The sequence below is a fragment of the Leucopleurus acutus genome (genome assembly GCF_964270905.1).
Source record: "Leucopleurus acutus genome assembly, chromosome: 2".
Classification (NCBI taxonomy): Eukaryota; Metazoa; Chordata; class Mammalia; order Artiodactyla; family Delphinidae; genus Leucopleurus; species Leucopleurus acutus.
Genome location: NC_139143.1, coordinates 9,160,631 through 9,174,888, shown reverse-complemented (window position 1 = coordinate 9,174,888; position 14,258 = coordinate 9,160,631). Strand labels below are relative to the sequence as shown.

At 35.8% G+C, this 14,258-nt stretch overlaps 2 protein-coding genes across 2 annotated transcripts in view; one reads left to right on the top strand and one right to left on the bottom strand.

Moving 5' to 3' along the window:
- Positions 1–14,258, top strand: part of CDC73 (cell division cycle 73) — a 91,089-nt gene that overhangs the window by 41,493 nt on the left and 35,338 nt on the right. The window lies entirely within an intron of this gene.
- On the bottom strand, positions 1,825–7,861 carry B3GALT2 (beta-1,3-galactosyltransferase 2). Its single transcript, XM_082832793.1, has 2 exons — positions 7,730–7,861; positions 1,825–3,233 (listed from the first exon to the last, which is right to left on the bottom strand). Exon 2 carries the CDS (start codon positions 3,114–3,116, stop codon positions 1,848–1,850), a length of 1,269 nt encoding a protein of 422 aa, XP_082688919.1. The 5' UTR covers positions 3,117–3,233; positions 7,730–7,861; the 3' UTR covers positions 1,825–1,847.

The following is a 14,258-nucleotide window of genomic DNA, read 5'->3' as shown; positions in this document are numbered from 1 at the left end:
CATATACTTTTAAGAAATAAAACTTCTGAAGTATTAAGGAGAGGATTATACTGAGGGAAGGATTCCTTTTGTCTTTCATCACACTTACGTAATTTGGTATTATCCTTTTATGTGTGACCTTTCTCTAGTAATTTTGGTATTTAGCAATTTTAGTCTTTTTATAACCATACAGAATAAATTAAGTGAAAAACAGACCTTACCAAGAGCTGGGGGGTTATTTAGCTCAACATTCAGAATTATTCTATATAGAATAGAACACTTAGACAACTGAACTGAAAGTGGGAGATAAGTTGAGTATAAATAGAATTCAACGCATTAAATGATAAGTACTGAAGCAGTCTCTGTGGTTCTGAACTGTAACATGTTAGAATTCTGTTTTGGTGGATAACTCTTCAGAATAGAATCAAGGATAAAAATCATTGTTATTAGAATTAGGATAAGTGACATCCTCACTGAGCAAGATTGATAAATTTATACACTTGTTTAAAGTGAAAACACCTTTTTAAAATTAATGGGTTAGTATTTCCTGATTTTAAAATTTATAATGGAGCCATACAAATTGTGAAGCATTTGGACCATAACACTCAGTAAAGGTTTTTTGTTTACCTTTTTTATTAAAAACTTGATAAAAGTGCATTGTATACATTGTTCATCCTATAATCAAGTGTTCATCAAACATTTGTAGTTTTCCCCCATCCCTCCCAAGAAAGTTTTTAATCAGTGGTGCAGAATATTTGTCATCCACCAAATTAAAAACCGCAGGTTTGTAAACTTGGCACTCAGAGAAAGAAGTAGGTGCCGTAAAATGATTAAGTACTGGCATGTGTACACCTGCTGTCAGGAAATAAACTTCCCATATGTTGCAGTTTGGCAGACATGCATCTTAAAATGTATTGAATGAAACTGCCGCTGCACTCTTTATCCTTTATCTTTTTTCAACAGTGCATCCTCTTTGTGCCTGTAAGTAATCACTTTTGCTTCAGTTAGAGGAAAATGATAGATTTTTTCAGATATGCTTGAAGTTAACTGGTGATGCTCCTTGAGAGTGCAGTAACTGGTTGATTGAGTAAATCATTGAAGTTCTAGCTTGGCCCTGAACACCAACGAGGGAACAGATGTTCTATTTTGAAACATTTAATTTTTTTTTTTATAAAAATGTGAGCCTGAGACACATTGATTTTTTTTCACATTTTATCACGTCATGTCAAAATAAATTCCCCCAGTATATGTGCGTATTGATAAAAGAAAATGAATATCTCAATTGTTTTTAAAAAGTAAATATTTAGATGAGAACTGCATTGATGAAACATCTGAACTTTATAAATATGTTTATGGAATAATTCAACTAAATCTTATTGCATGGAATATGGTTTTTAGAACCCTAGAATAGGTCAAAATTTGTCCTTTGCACAATTATAAAGTTTCCTTAAAATTGACAATAATGTTTTATTTACATTTAATTATATTGAAATGAAAAACTGAATCCAAAGTCTTTTGACTGTACCATTTCTTAAATTAAAATTTATGTGGAAAACATATGCAAATACACCTTCTTGGCCCCTAACGTAAGAGTTGAACCATTGATGTATGCACGCCTGTTATTGCATGTTAATACACAGAATCCCCTTACGTGGATTTTTAGTAGATTGTTTGGGATACCTTTTTGTTATATCGTGTTGTATTTTTAAGAATTACCTTCTTCAGAAATTAAAAAAATATTTTTGGATTCCTTTATGCGATGAGTTTTAACTAAAACTTGTCCTATGGATGTAATCAGTTTTAACTATACATGCTTTTAGCAATATTTTACAGATCGCACGTTTGGGGAAAAAAAAAAGTTGTCTTTTCTAGTGGAGTTTGCGGTGGCGATACCTGCCTGCCTTTTCTTTTGCTGCGTTGGCACAAGCGTTGTGCTTATTTTGTTGTAAATGGTTCCAGTATTTTATCAGTTCACTAGGCTGGAACTGATGAGAGGTAATTAGGTGGCTGTATTTACAGCTTGAATAAGAAACTCGCCAGTGATTGAACACAAACTCATTGGGAGGGGGGACAGGATCAATTCTCAACTTGGCAAGACAGATCCCTACATATACATCTTCCAAGTGCAAACGACGGATGCTTAAAGAAACTTTAAATATCTTCTCTGCCAGATCTCCAGAAAAAACATAACCAGTCCCAGAACAGAAGACAGGATAGCGCTCACTTGGGTAGAGGTCTGGTGGCATGTACCACTTGCTGTCTTTGTTTCTGTTGGGTGCGTATCCCCTCATTAGGTAACCAGTAAAATAGTTATGTCTAGGAGGCAGGTCTGGCTTGAGTAACTTAAGTATTAAATATTCGGTGTTGACAAACATGTCACTGTCAGTTTTCATAACATATGGAATATGTGGACAGTATGTGGCAACCCAGTTCATGCCCATTAGTGTTTTAATGGTCAGATTATAGTATGTATCTAAATATTCCTGTTGAATTATGTCATGGTATTGTCTGCTTTCTTCCAGGATTGCACGTTGAAGGTAGCCATTTAACTTAATACTTACACCCAACAAAAAAATTCGTGTGATTTGGATACCAGGTGCTAGACTTTCATTGCCCCAAGTTTGCCGAATAGCTCTTCTAGCTTCTATCTGTCCAGGTTCTGCAGCTATTAGTAGTATTAAAAAAGGGCTTTTCTCCTGGCATTTTGCAGGTTCATTGATAAGGTATTTGAAATGGTAAGAATTTGGATGTCCAGTGCCTTTTTCATTGTAAATACTTCCGTTGGCACTGAGTGTATTCTCCAGCCCTGTAACTCCTTGTGGTGACAGATCTGTGTTATTGGAGTTAGTTGCTGTTTGAGGCCTCAGAGTCTGCGGGACTGTTTCTTTCCAAATGTTCCGAAGAGAGCTGTGGTTTGTCTCACTTTTTGTAGAACGAAATCCACGGAAAGTGTATGTCACAGGGTTTTCTTTGAATCCAGTTCTGCCTGGCAGCCAGTCATGATGATTGAAAAACAAAAACATAGCAAAAAGAAACACGAGAGAAAGTACACCAATAAGATGGGTACGGAACAGAGACCTCTTGGCATTCCAGCTCATCTTTGCAAAGCAGCAGTGTCTTCTTCTCCACTGAAGCATGTTGTAAATATCCAGTAGTGGATGAGAGATCGGTGGCTGAGATTGTGTTCTTCTCCTGAATCAGTACTGTTCTTTGGTAATCATTTTCTAATGCGGTCACGTCGTCTCCCTCGCATTCTATAAAGATGAAGCATAAACGTTTACAGAATGGAAATATCACAGAACTGCTTGAAAGAGACTAATAAAATTAGGGCACATGGAAATTTTTAAGCTGTGAAAATAGGATAACCCAGGAACAACGTTTATGATTTGTCTTCCCTTGGCAACGTAACATCGTGAGAACAGGATTAATTTCTTTAAAAATACACCTTTGGAGCACAGTGACCACTTTAAAGAGAGGTGAATGGATTGATTTTCTTCCACTTATTTCATCATCTATCTCAGTAGCTCTGGTCACTTGTAATTGTTGACTTAAGTTAAAGATTAAAAGTTGTATGCATGGAGAAGAGGAAAATGCTGCTAGATCCCTGAGAGAGGCCATGTAAGGAGGCCTGAGAGCAGATGGAAAATTTATTGGCATTAATTAAAATTGATTTGACATACCGTTGGTGGTATGGTGCACAGTCAGCGGCCTTTTTTGTAAAATGGTCATGTATCAGTTGTGGGACAGACGGTGCAAGGTTGATTATGGCAGAGTTTTGTTAGTCACAGTACACTGCTTGGCATGTTTCCGTTGGCCCCTACTGTGTCGAGAAAGTCAGTGAGAAGACGCACCTGTCAGAATTAATGTTCAGGGTTCAGTAACTTCAGTGCAGGATTTTAAGACAGTAATAAATGATGGATATTTGCAAGTACTCTTTTCTCATGTTAACCTTCCACTTCAGACATGAGGTATTCAGGAGATCATTGTCCTTACTTAGACTTATGATTGATTTTTATAATATAGCAACTAATTATCTTTAATTATCTGTGGACTTCACAGAGTACTATCACGTATCTCAGTTGAATCTCCATGTTAGAATAAAACAAAGAACTGCTTTGAACAGTCTTTTCAGATTTCTTACAAAATACAGACACTAGGTATTATTGTATCCCCAACTATTTAAAATTTTAAATTTCACAAAATGCATCTCAAAAGATTTTTGAGTTATGCTGTGTTCTAAATTTGCATGTAGAGAATTTTTTACATTTTTAGGACTTCTGCTAGCATGACACTTAGAGCCCTACATTTAGAAAAAAAAATTTACGAGATGTCAATATGGGAAGTTCATGATGCCACATATTAAGAACTGGTCTTTGAACAAGTTTTTTTAGTGCATAGCACAAATTGGTTCATGTTTTTTCAGTTTGTTATTTTTCTGGATCAAGGCGTGGGGATAAAGGATGGGTAAGGAGCTGTAGCTTGAATTCTGTTAAAAGAGAAAACAAACCTTTTTGTGCAATTTTATCAACTTTTTATTGTGAAAATTGTTTCTTTATGTAAAAGAAAACTGGTCAATTAAAAACATTTATTGTAGGAGCGTTTGTTTATTTGAAATTATATATACACATATGAATGTGTTTTTGTAGCCTGTGATATTGAAAGGTTTATGGTTAATACCAAATTTGCTTAACCTCGGTAAAAAATTCAATTATTTGGGGAAAATAATGGCATTTACATGGAAGTCCTCATATAATTGAATAACTAGAATAGCACTCATAAAATGTAAAGTATTTTGAAAATATTGATGGGAAGTGTTAGACTCCTGTTCTAGCAGAAGCCACTAGGAGGAGCAAGCAGGTGGGGATTCGAGCATCTCTGAAGCGTAACAGTACAGGCGCTAGCTTTTGATGATTTCTAGTATCTGAGATTATGTAGTGCTTTTAGAAGTTATGGTGTTTCTCAAATGTAAGAAATTACATTAATCATTTTGTGAGATAGGAGCAGTGTTTTTCTTCCTTAAGTTTTCAGATTTAAAAAAAATAGAATCTACTTATTTATTAGAATTTATTTACCTGAATTTTAATTTCACATTACTCTGATGAAGACTAAGACACTTCACCATACCAGTAAAACATAGTTCTGTGGTGAGCTCAGTTGAAAATAACAGAGCTGAGTGTTCTGGTTTAGAAACTCACTTTTCTCCTCCTTACACTTGTAAATAGTTGGCCATTCTGTTTAGATGAGGAGATTCTTTCTAAGCTTTTATTTTCAAATGAAATATTAGATAAATAGTAATAATTTCCCTCCACCCCGTAAAGAAGCCAGTAGATATAAGGGTTATGTGTGTAAATTTAAAAGAAACAAAAGTTGCTTTTAAAATTTATTTGATAATCTATTTTAAACATTCCAAAGCTAAATTAAATGTGTCAGCTTTCTCTTGATATAGAATGCTTGGAAACTGGTTGAAGTCTAATCATTTAGATCCTTTAAAAGTGTAAACTTGATGGTTTAAGAAGCAATAAATAGAAGGTCAGATGTTTGAATGCATGTTTGAATAAAGGACTGAAAAAATGAATGAAGGTAAATATATTAGTAAATTGTATTTTTATGAAAACATACCTGAAGTGATGTTTCTAAAGTATTTCAGTGTTACAGAAAACAGCAAATTATTATATATTGTAACCTGGCATACATGTAGTTTATGGTCCTATGTGATTTTGTAGCGATAGGTGATAGAGATGCATCTTAATGTAAATTCATGATATTTGTATGTTTGTAAATATCCAGCTGCTCAGGCTTGAAATCCATATATACTCATTTCTTAATCTCCCGTTGGTAAATGTAGTGCATGTGTCTAGCCTTAAAAAAAATTCTTTATTAAACATTTTTCAGATATTTACCATAATTTTACTGTTAAAAAGAAAGTACAATTAAAGTAACTATTCCTCCTTTTATTAAAAGATAAAATTATTCTCCAGTTACTGCCTGTTGTACATTAATTCTTAAGAAGTGGGAACAAGACCAGAAAGTTAAAATATTTTGACATTCTAAATAGTTTTGCACTTTTACATTTTCAGCGTAGAAATAGCTTTGATTTGTCTTTTATGGGTTTTTATGGTAATATTATCAAGTGATTAATATGTATTTACATCTTATGGATTGACGCTCACGGAGAGGATGTTACTATAAAATGTTCCGTTACTTCTCCCTCTCTCTTTCCCTCTCTCTGTCACACACACACACACACACACACACACACACACACACACACACACACACACACACACATGCTGTTTTTATTATTTGGCTTCTAAAAGTGATAATATCTTAGTCTGTGGGAACAGTTCTAGATTTAAGGGGTGCTTGAATAAAAAACTCTACACTCTTGTTTTGAGATAGCTAGCTTATAAAAATGTTTAATTGGTGACTTTAACATTGAGAGATAAAGGTACTAAGAGAGACTTGAGGTTTTTTACAACCATATTTTTTTTGTTTGTTTAATACCATCTGGTTTCATTCCTTAATGGAATAAAAATTCATACTGTGAGTGAGAGTTGATGTTGAGCTCTAATAATAATAGGGCCTGATAGACTTGTTTAATCTTAACTTTAGAGTGGAATCCCTACATATGTCTTAAAAATGTTTGCCTTTTGTGATTATTAAATAATAGGTTGAGTTGTGCTGTAAAATTGAGCAAAAATCAGGATCTTTGACGATCTGTAAAAAATTTTAGAAATACCCGAGTTCCTGAGCCATGAGTTGCTATTCTATGATTGTTACTAAAATAGTTTATTAGATTTATTTCTGCCCTGCACACACATACTATGCCAGTTAGTTCATCATTACATATTTATATAACCTGGAAGCACAGTGGCTACATTTAAATTTAATTTTTTGACCTTGTATTGCTGTTACATGGATATTTTTATGACAGAGTATTTTCATATTATGTTTTTGAGTTTCACTTTAAAAATGATCACCAAAACCAGTCTTATATTTTGATCATTTAGAATCAGTCTGTTGCTTAAAATAAAAGCTCACTATTTTAAAAGGGGGTAATTTTAGCAAGTATTGATATTTCTTTGTTTAAAGTTGTATTCGTGAGCATGCAAATCTCCTGAGGTGGTATGCTGTGCATAAATGCACACTGCCTTCTGTGATCCTGTGCAAATGCTTTCCTTATAGTATCTTACAGCTCGGTGGTACTTAAAATTTGTTGATAGTTTCAGAGTTGGTAAGTTATCTTTATTTAGGGAGATAGGTATGGGAGGCAACATTTTGTTATTAAAAACTGTTCTATATTAAGATTTTGTTTTAAAAGGACTGAAAAAGCTCTTAATATTAAGATCATCTTTGATACTATTTAATGAATTTCACTGCATTGACCTCTTCGATGGCCATTTTTAAGAGAGCACTTTAATTTATTGGATAAGGATTCAACTTGACTTAATTTGATAGAGGATTGCTATGTTTTCTTTAGAGGGCTTCAGATTTTTTTTTAAAGTTTAATTTCTCAGAGAAGCCTTTAAGCACATCTTGTTACTGTTTGCCTTTTCGGTAATACATAATTACTGCAAGCTACATATTTACTTGAATAAAGCAATGACAGATTTTAAAATCATATATTTAGAAACCCTTTCATAGTTTCAAGGACAGTGAACTGTATGAACTTGTTTATTAGATATTAGTGCCTCCAGGGCTATAAAAAAGTAACAGACATTTAAATGAGTATGACAAACAAGATATCAACATACCTTCCTTGGTCAGGCATTTATGAGGCGAGGATTATGCCCACTGAAGATACTTTTGGCACGCCATCACTTCAGCCAAGATGCTATCGAACATGCGCACCTCCCCCAGCAGTCTGCCTCCTGCGATTGCTTTTCACAGTGTCCAGAGTGTCCATCTGTCTGCTTGTCTTCGAGTTCCCCTTCTTGTTCATATGGGTCCTAGTCTTCTGCGGTTTTTCCTTTCTTTCATTTTCTTTCTCTTTCTTTAAACAAAAGAGCTGTGGTTGTTCGTTCTGTTTGGAGCACTGTCGACTCTTGCTGACAGTTGATGCATTGAAGCTTTTTACATCTGCTGTTTTCCTGGCCGGACAATGCAGTGCTGTATTCTCTTCTCAGTATCCATATTTCTAGTAAGAACACTGAGCTGCAATCAAAAGCAGCCAGAGCTAGAATGGAGTGCTTCGATTGTTTTGGAAAAGAACAGGATTTAACTCTCTTTCGTTGTTGCCTGGCAGCTGCAGGAAGGATTTTGAGCAGTTTTACCAGGGTTTTAGTCTGTAATATGAAATCCAGGGTTCCTCAGCTGCTGCACAGGCAGGCAGCAGTTTAAATGTGGGCTTGACAGATGCTCTCTCTGACAGAGCAGAATTTAACGTCACTGCTTGGCTGAATCCCACGTGATTGTTTGCATTCATTTTGACTAAAAACCTAAGGTAGGGAGAAGCTTAGAGATTTGCTTCCATGTGCTAAATTATATATATTCAGTGTAAGTGTAGTGATGAGTGAATAATACAAAAATGGGATGATTATGAAATGAATGGTTATAATTTTATCTTTTTCCAGCTTATTTCCTTTTTTTTTTTTTTAATTTATGCTCAAGCACGGGCTTTCTAAATGTTTTCAGTGTTAGATGTTGGTTTTCATGTTACGTGATTTTATAGGGCATAAGCAATATAAGCTTTGATATGTCACTTAGTGTAATTTAACCCCTTCAGTGCACTCCTTCCCTTGAAGTTCTTTTTCTCAAATAGTTCTGATTTTCGTTTTACTAATATCTAGTTGTGGCTCGTAGACCATTTTTAATCAGTAACGTAGACATCTTCCCCCCTCCCTCCCCCCACCATTTTCTAGGATTTATGTAAATCAGCTGCTGTGTATTGCTTTACTGACACGTGTTGTGATAGCCCACTTCTTTTTCACTCTTGTGCAGTTTCTAGTGTTCTTGAAGGCAGCAAAACTTTATTTTTAATCACTTTTTAATGTCAGCATTTATTTTTTCTTTTTCTTTTTCTTTAAAATTACATGTATGGCGGAATTCAACAAAATGATGTAATGGATAAAGCACACTTGTACAGGATCTTCTTGGTGGGTAATGAGGTTTTACTAATCATATTTATTTGTCCTAATATTTCAGGATGGTTTAGTAACTTGCCATCAAGCAAATTTTTCAGTAAACACTAGATATTCACTCTTAAATATTTTGTATGATTAGTCTGTTGGGCACCTTGCTGCTTTTTTTCTGCAAGTACTGGGGCATTGTCCTTTTTTTTTTTTTTTTTAAATAACCTGAATTATCAGTTTTTCCTCTGAGACTTTAGGGACCTTAACTCATAGAAATTTACCATTTTGAAACTTACACTGTATATTTGTAGTCGTATATTTTTCATCCCACCTATCTTCCCCAGTAATGTGTGTTATTTCAAATATAGATTTACATTTTCTCTAATATTAAAAATTTTTTTGTCCTCATTATGTTTTTTAGTATAGCTGATGAAATGTGTTTTGTAGTTTTAGGAATCCTAAGACTTTTTTAAAGGAGTGTATGTGATTTTCCTAGAAATGTTAGAAGGAACAGTAAGAGTTTTATAAATGGGAAATGTAAGGCCTAGAGCTTTGACTCTTTCTGGTTAAATGTGAAGGAGAGAACTAAAACCCAGGTTTCTTGGCATTTAGTCCCTAAGTCCATATTACATGCTCACTACTCTCTTTTTAAAAAAATTAATTTATTGTTTTTTGGCTGCATTGGGCCTTCGTTGCTGCGCACAGGCTTTCTCTAGTTGTGGTGAGCGGGGGCTACTCTTCGTTGCAGTGTGCAGGCTTCTCATTGTGGTGGCTTCTCTTGTTGTGGAGCACGGGCTCTAAGCATGTGGACTTCAGTAGTTGTGGCGCGCAGGCTCAGTAGTTGTGGTGTGTGGGCTCAGTAGTTGTGGTGCACGGACTCAGTAGTTGTGGCTCACGGACTCTAGAGCACAGGCTCAGTAGTTGTGGCGCACAGGCTTAGTTGCTCCACAGAATGTGGGATTTTCCTGGACCAGGGTTCGAACCCTTGTCCCCTGTACTGGCAGGCAGATCCTTAACTGCTACGCCACCAGGGAAGCCCACACTACTCTTTTAAAAAAAAAAGAAAAAACTACTCTTTTTTTTTTTTTAAAAAAAATTAGACTTAGGTGGCAGAGTAATGCTTAAGTGCCTACTTAAAATAACTTATTTTATAAAAGTATAAGTGGCTTGTAGTAGATCATTATTTATCAATAATTCCTGACGTAGGATTTGACTATGCAACTAGCAGCAGTGACTAAATTCATGTTGTGTGCTAAGCCTACTTGAGCTGTTATATAAATGACTTTTTTTCTCATAATTGTTTATTATTGTAATACCCATTTTAAAGATGAGGAACCAGTGTTTAGAGTTGTAAACTAATTATCCCAAATATCAGATGATTAGTGATGAGAAAGAGTCCAGCTGGGAATTAAAGCAAGATTAATAAGTCCTTATCCTCTCTTCTTAACTATTATGCTGCATGGCACTGCTGGAGAAATTGTGGGACTTTTTTCCTGTTACTAGCACAGCATACCCAGAGATCATTCATAGCAGTATAAATGGATGTTTGTATTTTTGCTTTAATCACTTGATCAGCAAATACATATCTGATCAACTACTGTGTGCCAACATTTGCAATTAGGCACAGCTTATTAAATGTTAGAGATACAAAGATGTTTTAGTTACATTCCCTGCCCTTTCTCCAGGAAGGATAAAGCAATTATTTGTGGCTGTTCTTTTGATTGGACTCTTTTTTGATGCCCACTGGATTTCTTATGGATCTTGATTATTAAGAGAACTCCATAGGTAACCTGCTGGTTAGTGGTTCCCTGTAGTATTAGGTGCAGTATTAGGCCCCTGAATTCCCAGTGGACTATTGTCTCAACTGTGCTTGTGATGGGAAAGTGTTTACACAGCAAAGGAGACTCCTGAAAGCTAATGAAAGGGTACCTGTGTACTGAATCAGAATTTACTTTAAACCTCTAGGTACAACTGCATCCTGTTTCTTATGTTTAAGTTAAGCTGGTTAGGAACTTTACAGAAAAACAGCAGACGTGAGATAAAGTTCCTTTAGTGACTTTTTCTAGCAACCTGCATGTTTCCAGCCAAGAGAAATGGTAAAAATCGTATGACAGGCAAGCTTGTAGAAGTTCTTCTTTTAGTCTGATTTCTTTTAACATCTGATTTCTATGGTTAAACTTTCTCAGTAAATGTGACAGATTTCTTTGTCAGACTCAGCAAACTGGCAGCTATTTTGTTAAGTTTTATAGTTATAGATGTCTTGTAATTTTTACTTGCATAGGTCTGTTTTTTAATTTTAGAACACATCCCTGGTGGGAAAATAGATGGATATTACTATTATATATGCATTATGGCCAGCATTGTCCAGGCTCATTTTAGGATTTTCCTGGGCATGTCTAGAATATCCCCTAAGGAGTCAGAATTTAAAGGCAGGATTTGCTATGCCTCCTAACTCTTAGTTTCTACTGGGTACAGAAATAATTATTACTTTTTTTATTCATGTTGTTAATAGTATCTGAGTGATTATTACATGATCAATCAGGTACAGATTTGTTCAATATGTAATAGGAAAGACAAGTATTATACTATTCATGTATCTATATAAATTCAAATAAATGTCCTTGGTAAAAAGAACAAGGGAGAAAGGGTTGTGGGGAGAACACTTCAACCATGGTGGGTGATTTCTGTTCACTGAGAATGAGCTAATAGCCCTGAGTAATGTGAGGAGGGGAACATGAATCTGGTTTTCCCTACATCAGTCTCCATTCCTGTTTGTGCTTTAGTCTGACTCTTTAGCCCCTAAATGCAAGCCATTTATTTCACCTGAAGAACTAGCTATCTTTTTCCAGTGCTGGAGAAAAATCTTAATGTTTTGGATTAGGTGTAATTTCCAACGTACTACTCTGAAAAATTCCATTTGACACAGTTATTTAGATACCAATTTTAATTTTATTGAGATCAATCAGCAATTTTGCGTAGCAGTGTTTGCTTGGAGTTTATATCTCTTGACTGTTTTGACTCAAAATCAGATGACATCTTTTTCATTGCATAAAGGATTTGGACAAATAGCATATTTTTGGCTATTTAATATTAGTAGTTTTCCATTTTTGAAAAAAAATTATTGTGTTTATTAAGAATGTGGCATTTTCCTTTGAAGTTAATATAAGATTTATGAACCAGTTTTGCTTTTCTTTGAACTCAAAGCAGGAATTAGCTGATTGCAAATTAGCAATCTCAGAATGACCACAAGTGTCAGTGTTTGCCTGCCTTACTCTTTCCTTCAGTTTTCACAAGCTTGTGCTGCAGTTTCTCATATTGTTTAAGAATTTCTTCAGACTTGAAAGCAGAGCTAAATTTAAAGTCTCTTTCAAAACTAACTGTAGACACCTTTATCTGGTTTAATTCATACAAACTGTTAATGATCCTAAGGGAAAATGTAAGCATCTAAAATCAGCAGTAATTTGGCAAGTACTTTAATAGTAAAGGCAGGGACTTCGCTGTGGTTCAGTGGTTAAGAATCCGCCTGCCAATGCAGGGGACTTGGGTTCAAGCCCTGGTCTGGGAAGATCCCACATGCTGTGGAGCAACTAAGCCCGTGTGCCACAGCTACTGAGCCTGCGCTCTAGAGCCCGCGAGCCACAACTACTGAGCCCACGTGCCACAACTACTGAAGCCCGTGCGCCTAGGGCCCGTGCTCCGCAACAAGAGAAGCCACGGTGATGAGAAGCCCGTGCACTGCAACGAAGAGCAGCCCCTGCTCGCCGCAACTAGAGGAAGCCCACGTGCAGCAATGAAGACCCAACGCAGCCAATAAATTAATTAATTTAAAAAAAATTGTAAAGGCACACTTCAGAGATATTTGGGGTTCAATTCCAGACCACTGTAATAAGTGAAATCGCAATAAAGTGAGTCACATGCATTTTGTTTCCCAGTGCATAGAAAAGTTATGTTTACAGTATACTTTGTGCAATAATAGCATTATGTCTAAAAAAATAATGTACATATCTTAATTTAAAAATGCTAAAACCATGATCTGACAACATGGGGTTGCCATAAACCTTCAATTTGTAAAAAAATGTATCTGCAAAGTGCAATAAAACGAGGTATGCCTTTTTGCTTGTATATTCTTTGGGTTTTTTTTTTTTTTTTTTACGGTACACAGGCCCCTTCCGCTGCGGAGCACAGGCTCTGGACGCGGAGGCCCAGGGGCCATGGCCCACGGGCCCAGCCGCTCCGCGGCATGTGGGATCCTCCCAGACCGGGGCACGAACCTGTGTCCCCTGCATCAGCAGGCAGACTCTCAACCACTGTGCCACCAGGGAAGCCCCTGTTCTTTGGTTTCTCAGTAGCATAGCTGTTTCTTTTTAGCACGAATCAACTAGAATCTTTCAGTTGTTGTTTGACACACATGGAATAGTCTTAGAGGTTAGAGCTGGGGTTATCAATGAAGGCAGTACTGGGCTTGATACTACTTTTCTAGGAGGTGTTCTAGAAGTTTACGAGGGAAGGTGTGTTTGGCTGACAAAATAATTGAAGGGCATTTAGTGAGTGTGGCCAGGGAAGGTAGTCTATAGTGTGGGAGACAATCTTTGAAAACAGCAAGGCCTTCGAGTGTCTCAGAGAGTGTGTGTGTGTGTGTGTGTGTGTGTGTGTGTGTGTGTGTGTGTGTGTGTTCTTTAAATGAATCTAAAGCATAATTGTAATACAGAGTATATTGCTAGGATATTGGTTTCCATTAAAAATTTTACATACATAGGTTAATGTTACTTGTGCATTTAATTTTAAATTGTTAGAGGGGTCAGTGTAAAATATTTCTTACATAGAGTTGTGAAGCCTACTAGGTCTGCACCTTTAAATTGTTTCAGGCGTCTTACTCCTGACTCCCTGCTCCCCAGCACATGAGTATTTAAAAATATTAACACTATTAATTCATTACAAAGTGTGACCGTTTGTAAATTCAGGTAGATATAATATGTTAGAACTTACAAGTGCATTAAAACTTCACAAAGAAGCATAGTTACTCAAATATAAATTATTAATATTGAAAAATGCTTCTTATTTAATAGCTTTAGTAGATAAGGAACGAATGCAAAAGACAGAAGTAACTAAATAGAATGTTTTCCCCAAAGGGCCTCTTTGAGATGACCTGGGAACATTGAGTATACTTGATTCTAAATTCATGTACGTAACGAAGCTGTCTTCTGAATG

Coding starts and splice junctions, on each gene's coding strand:
- B3GALT2 (XM_082832793.1), bottom strand. CDS start 3,116: ATGCTTCAGTGGAGAAGAAGACACTGCTGCTTTGCAAAGATGAGCTGG.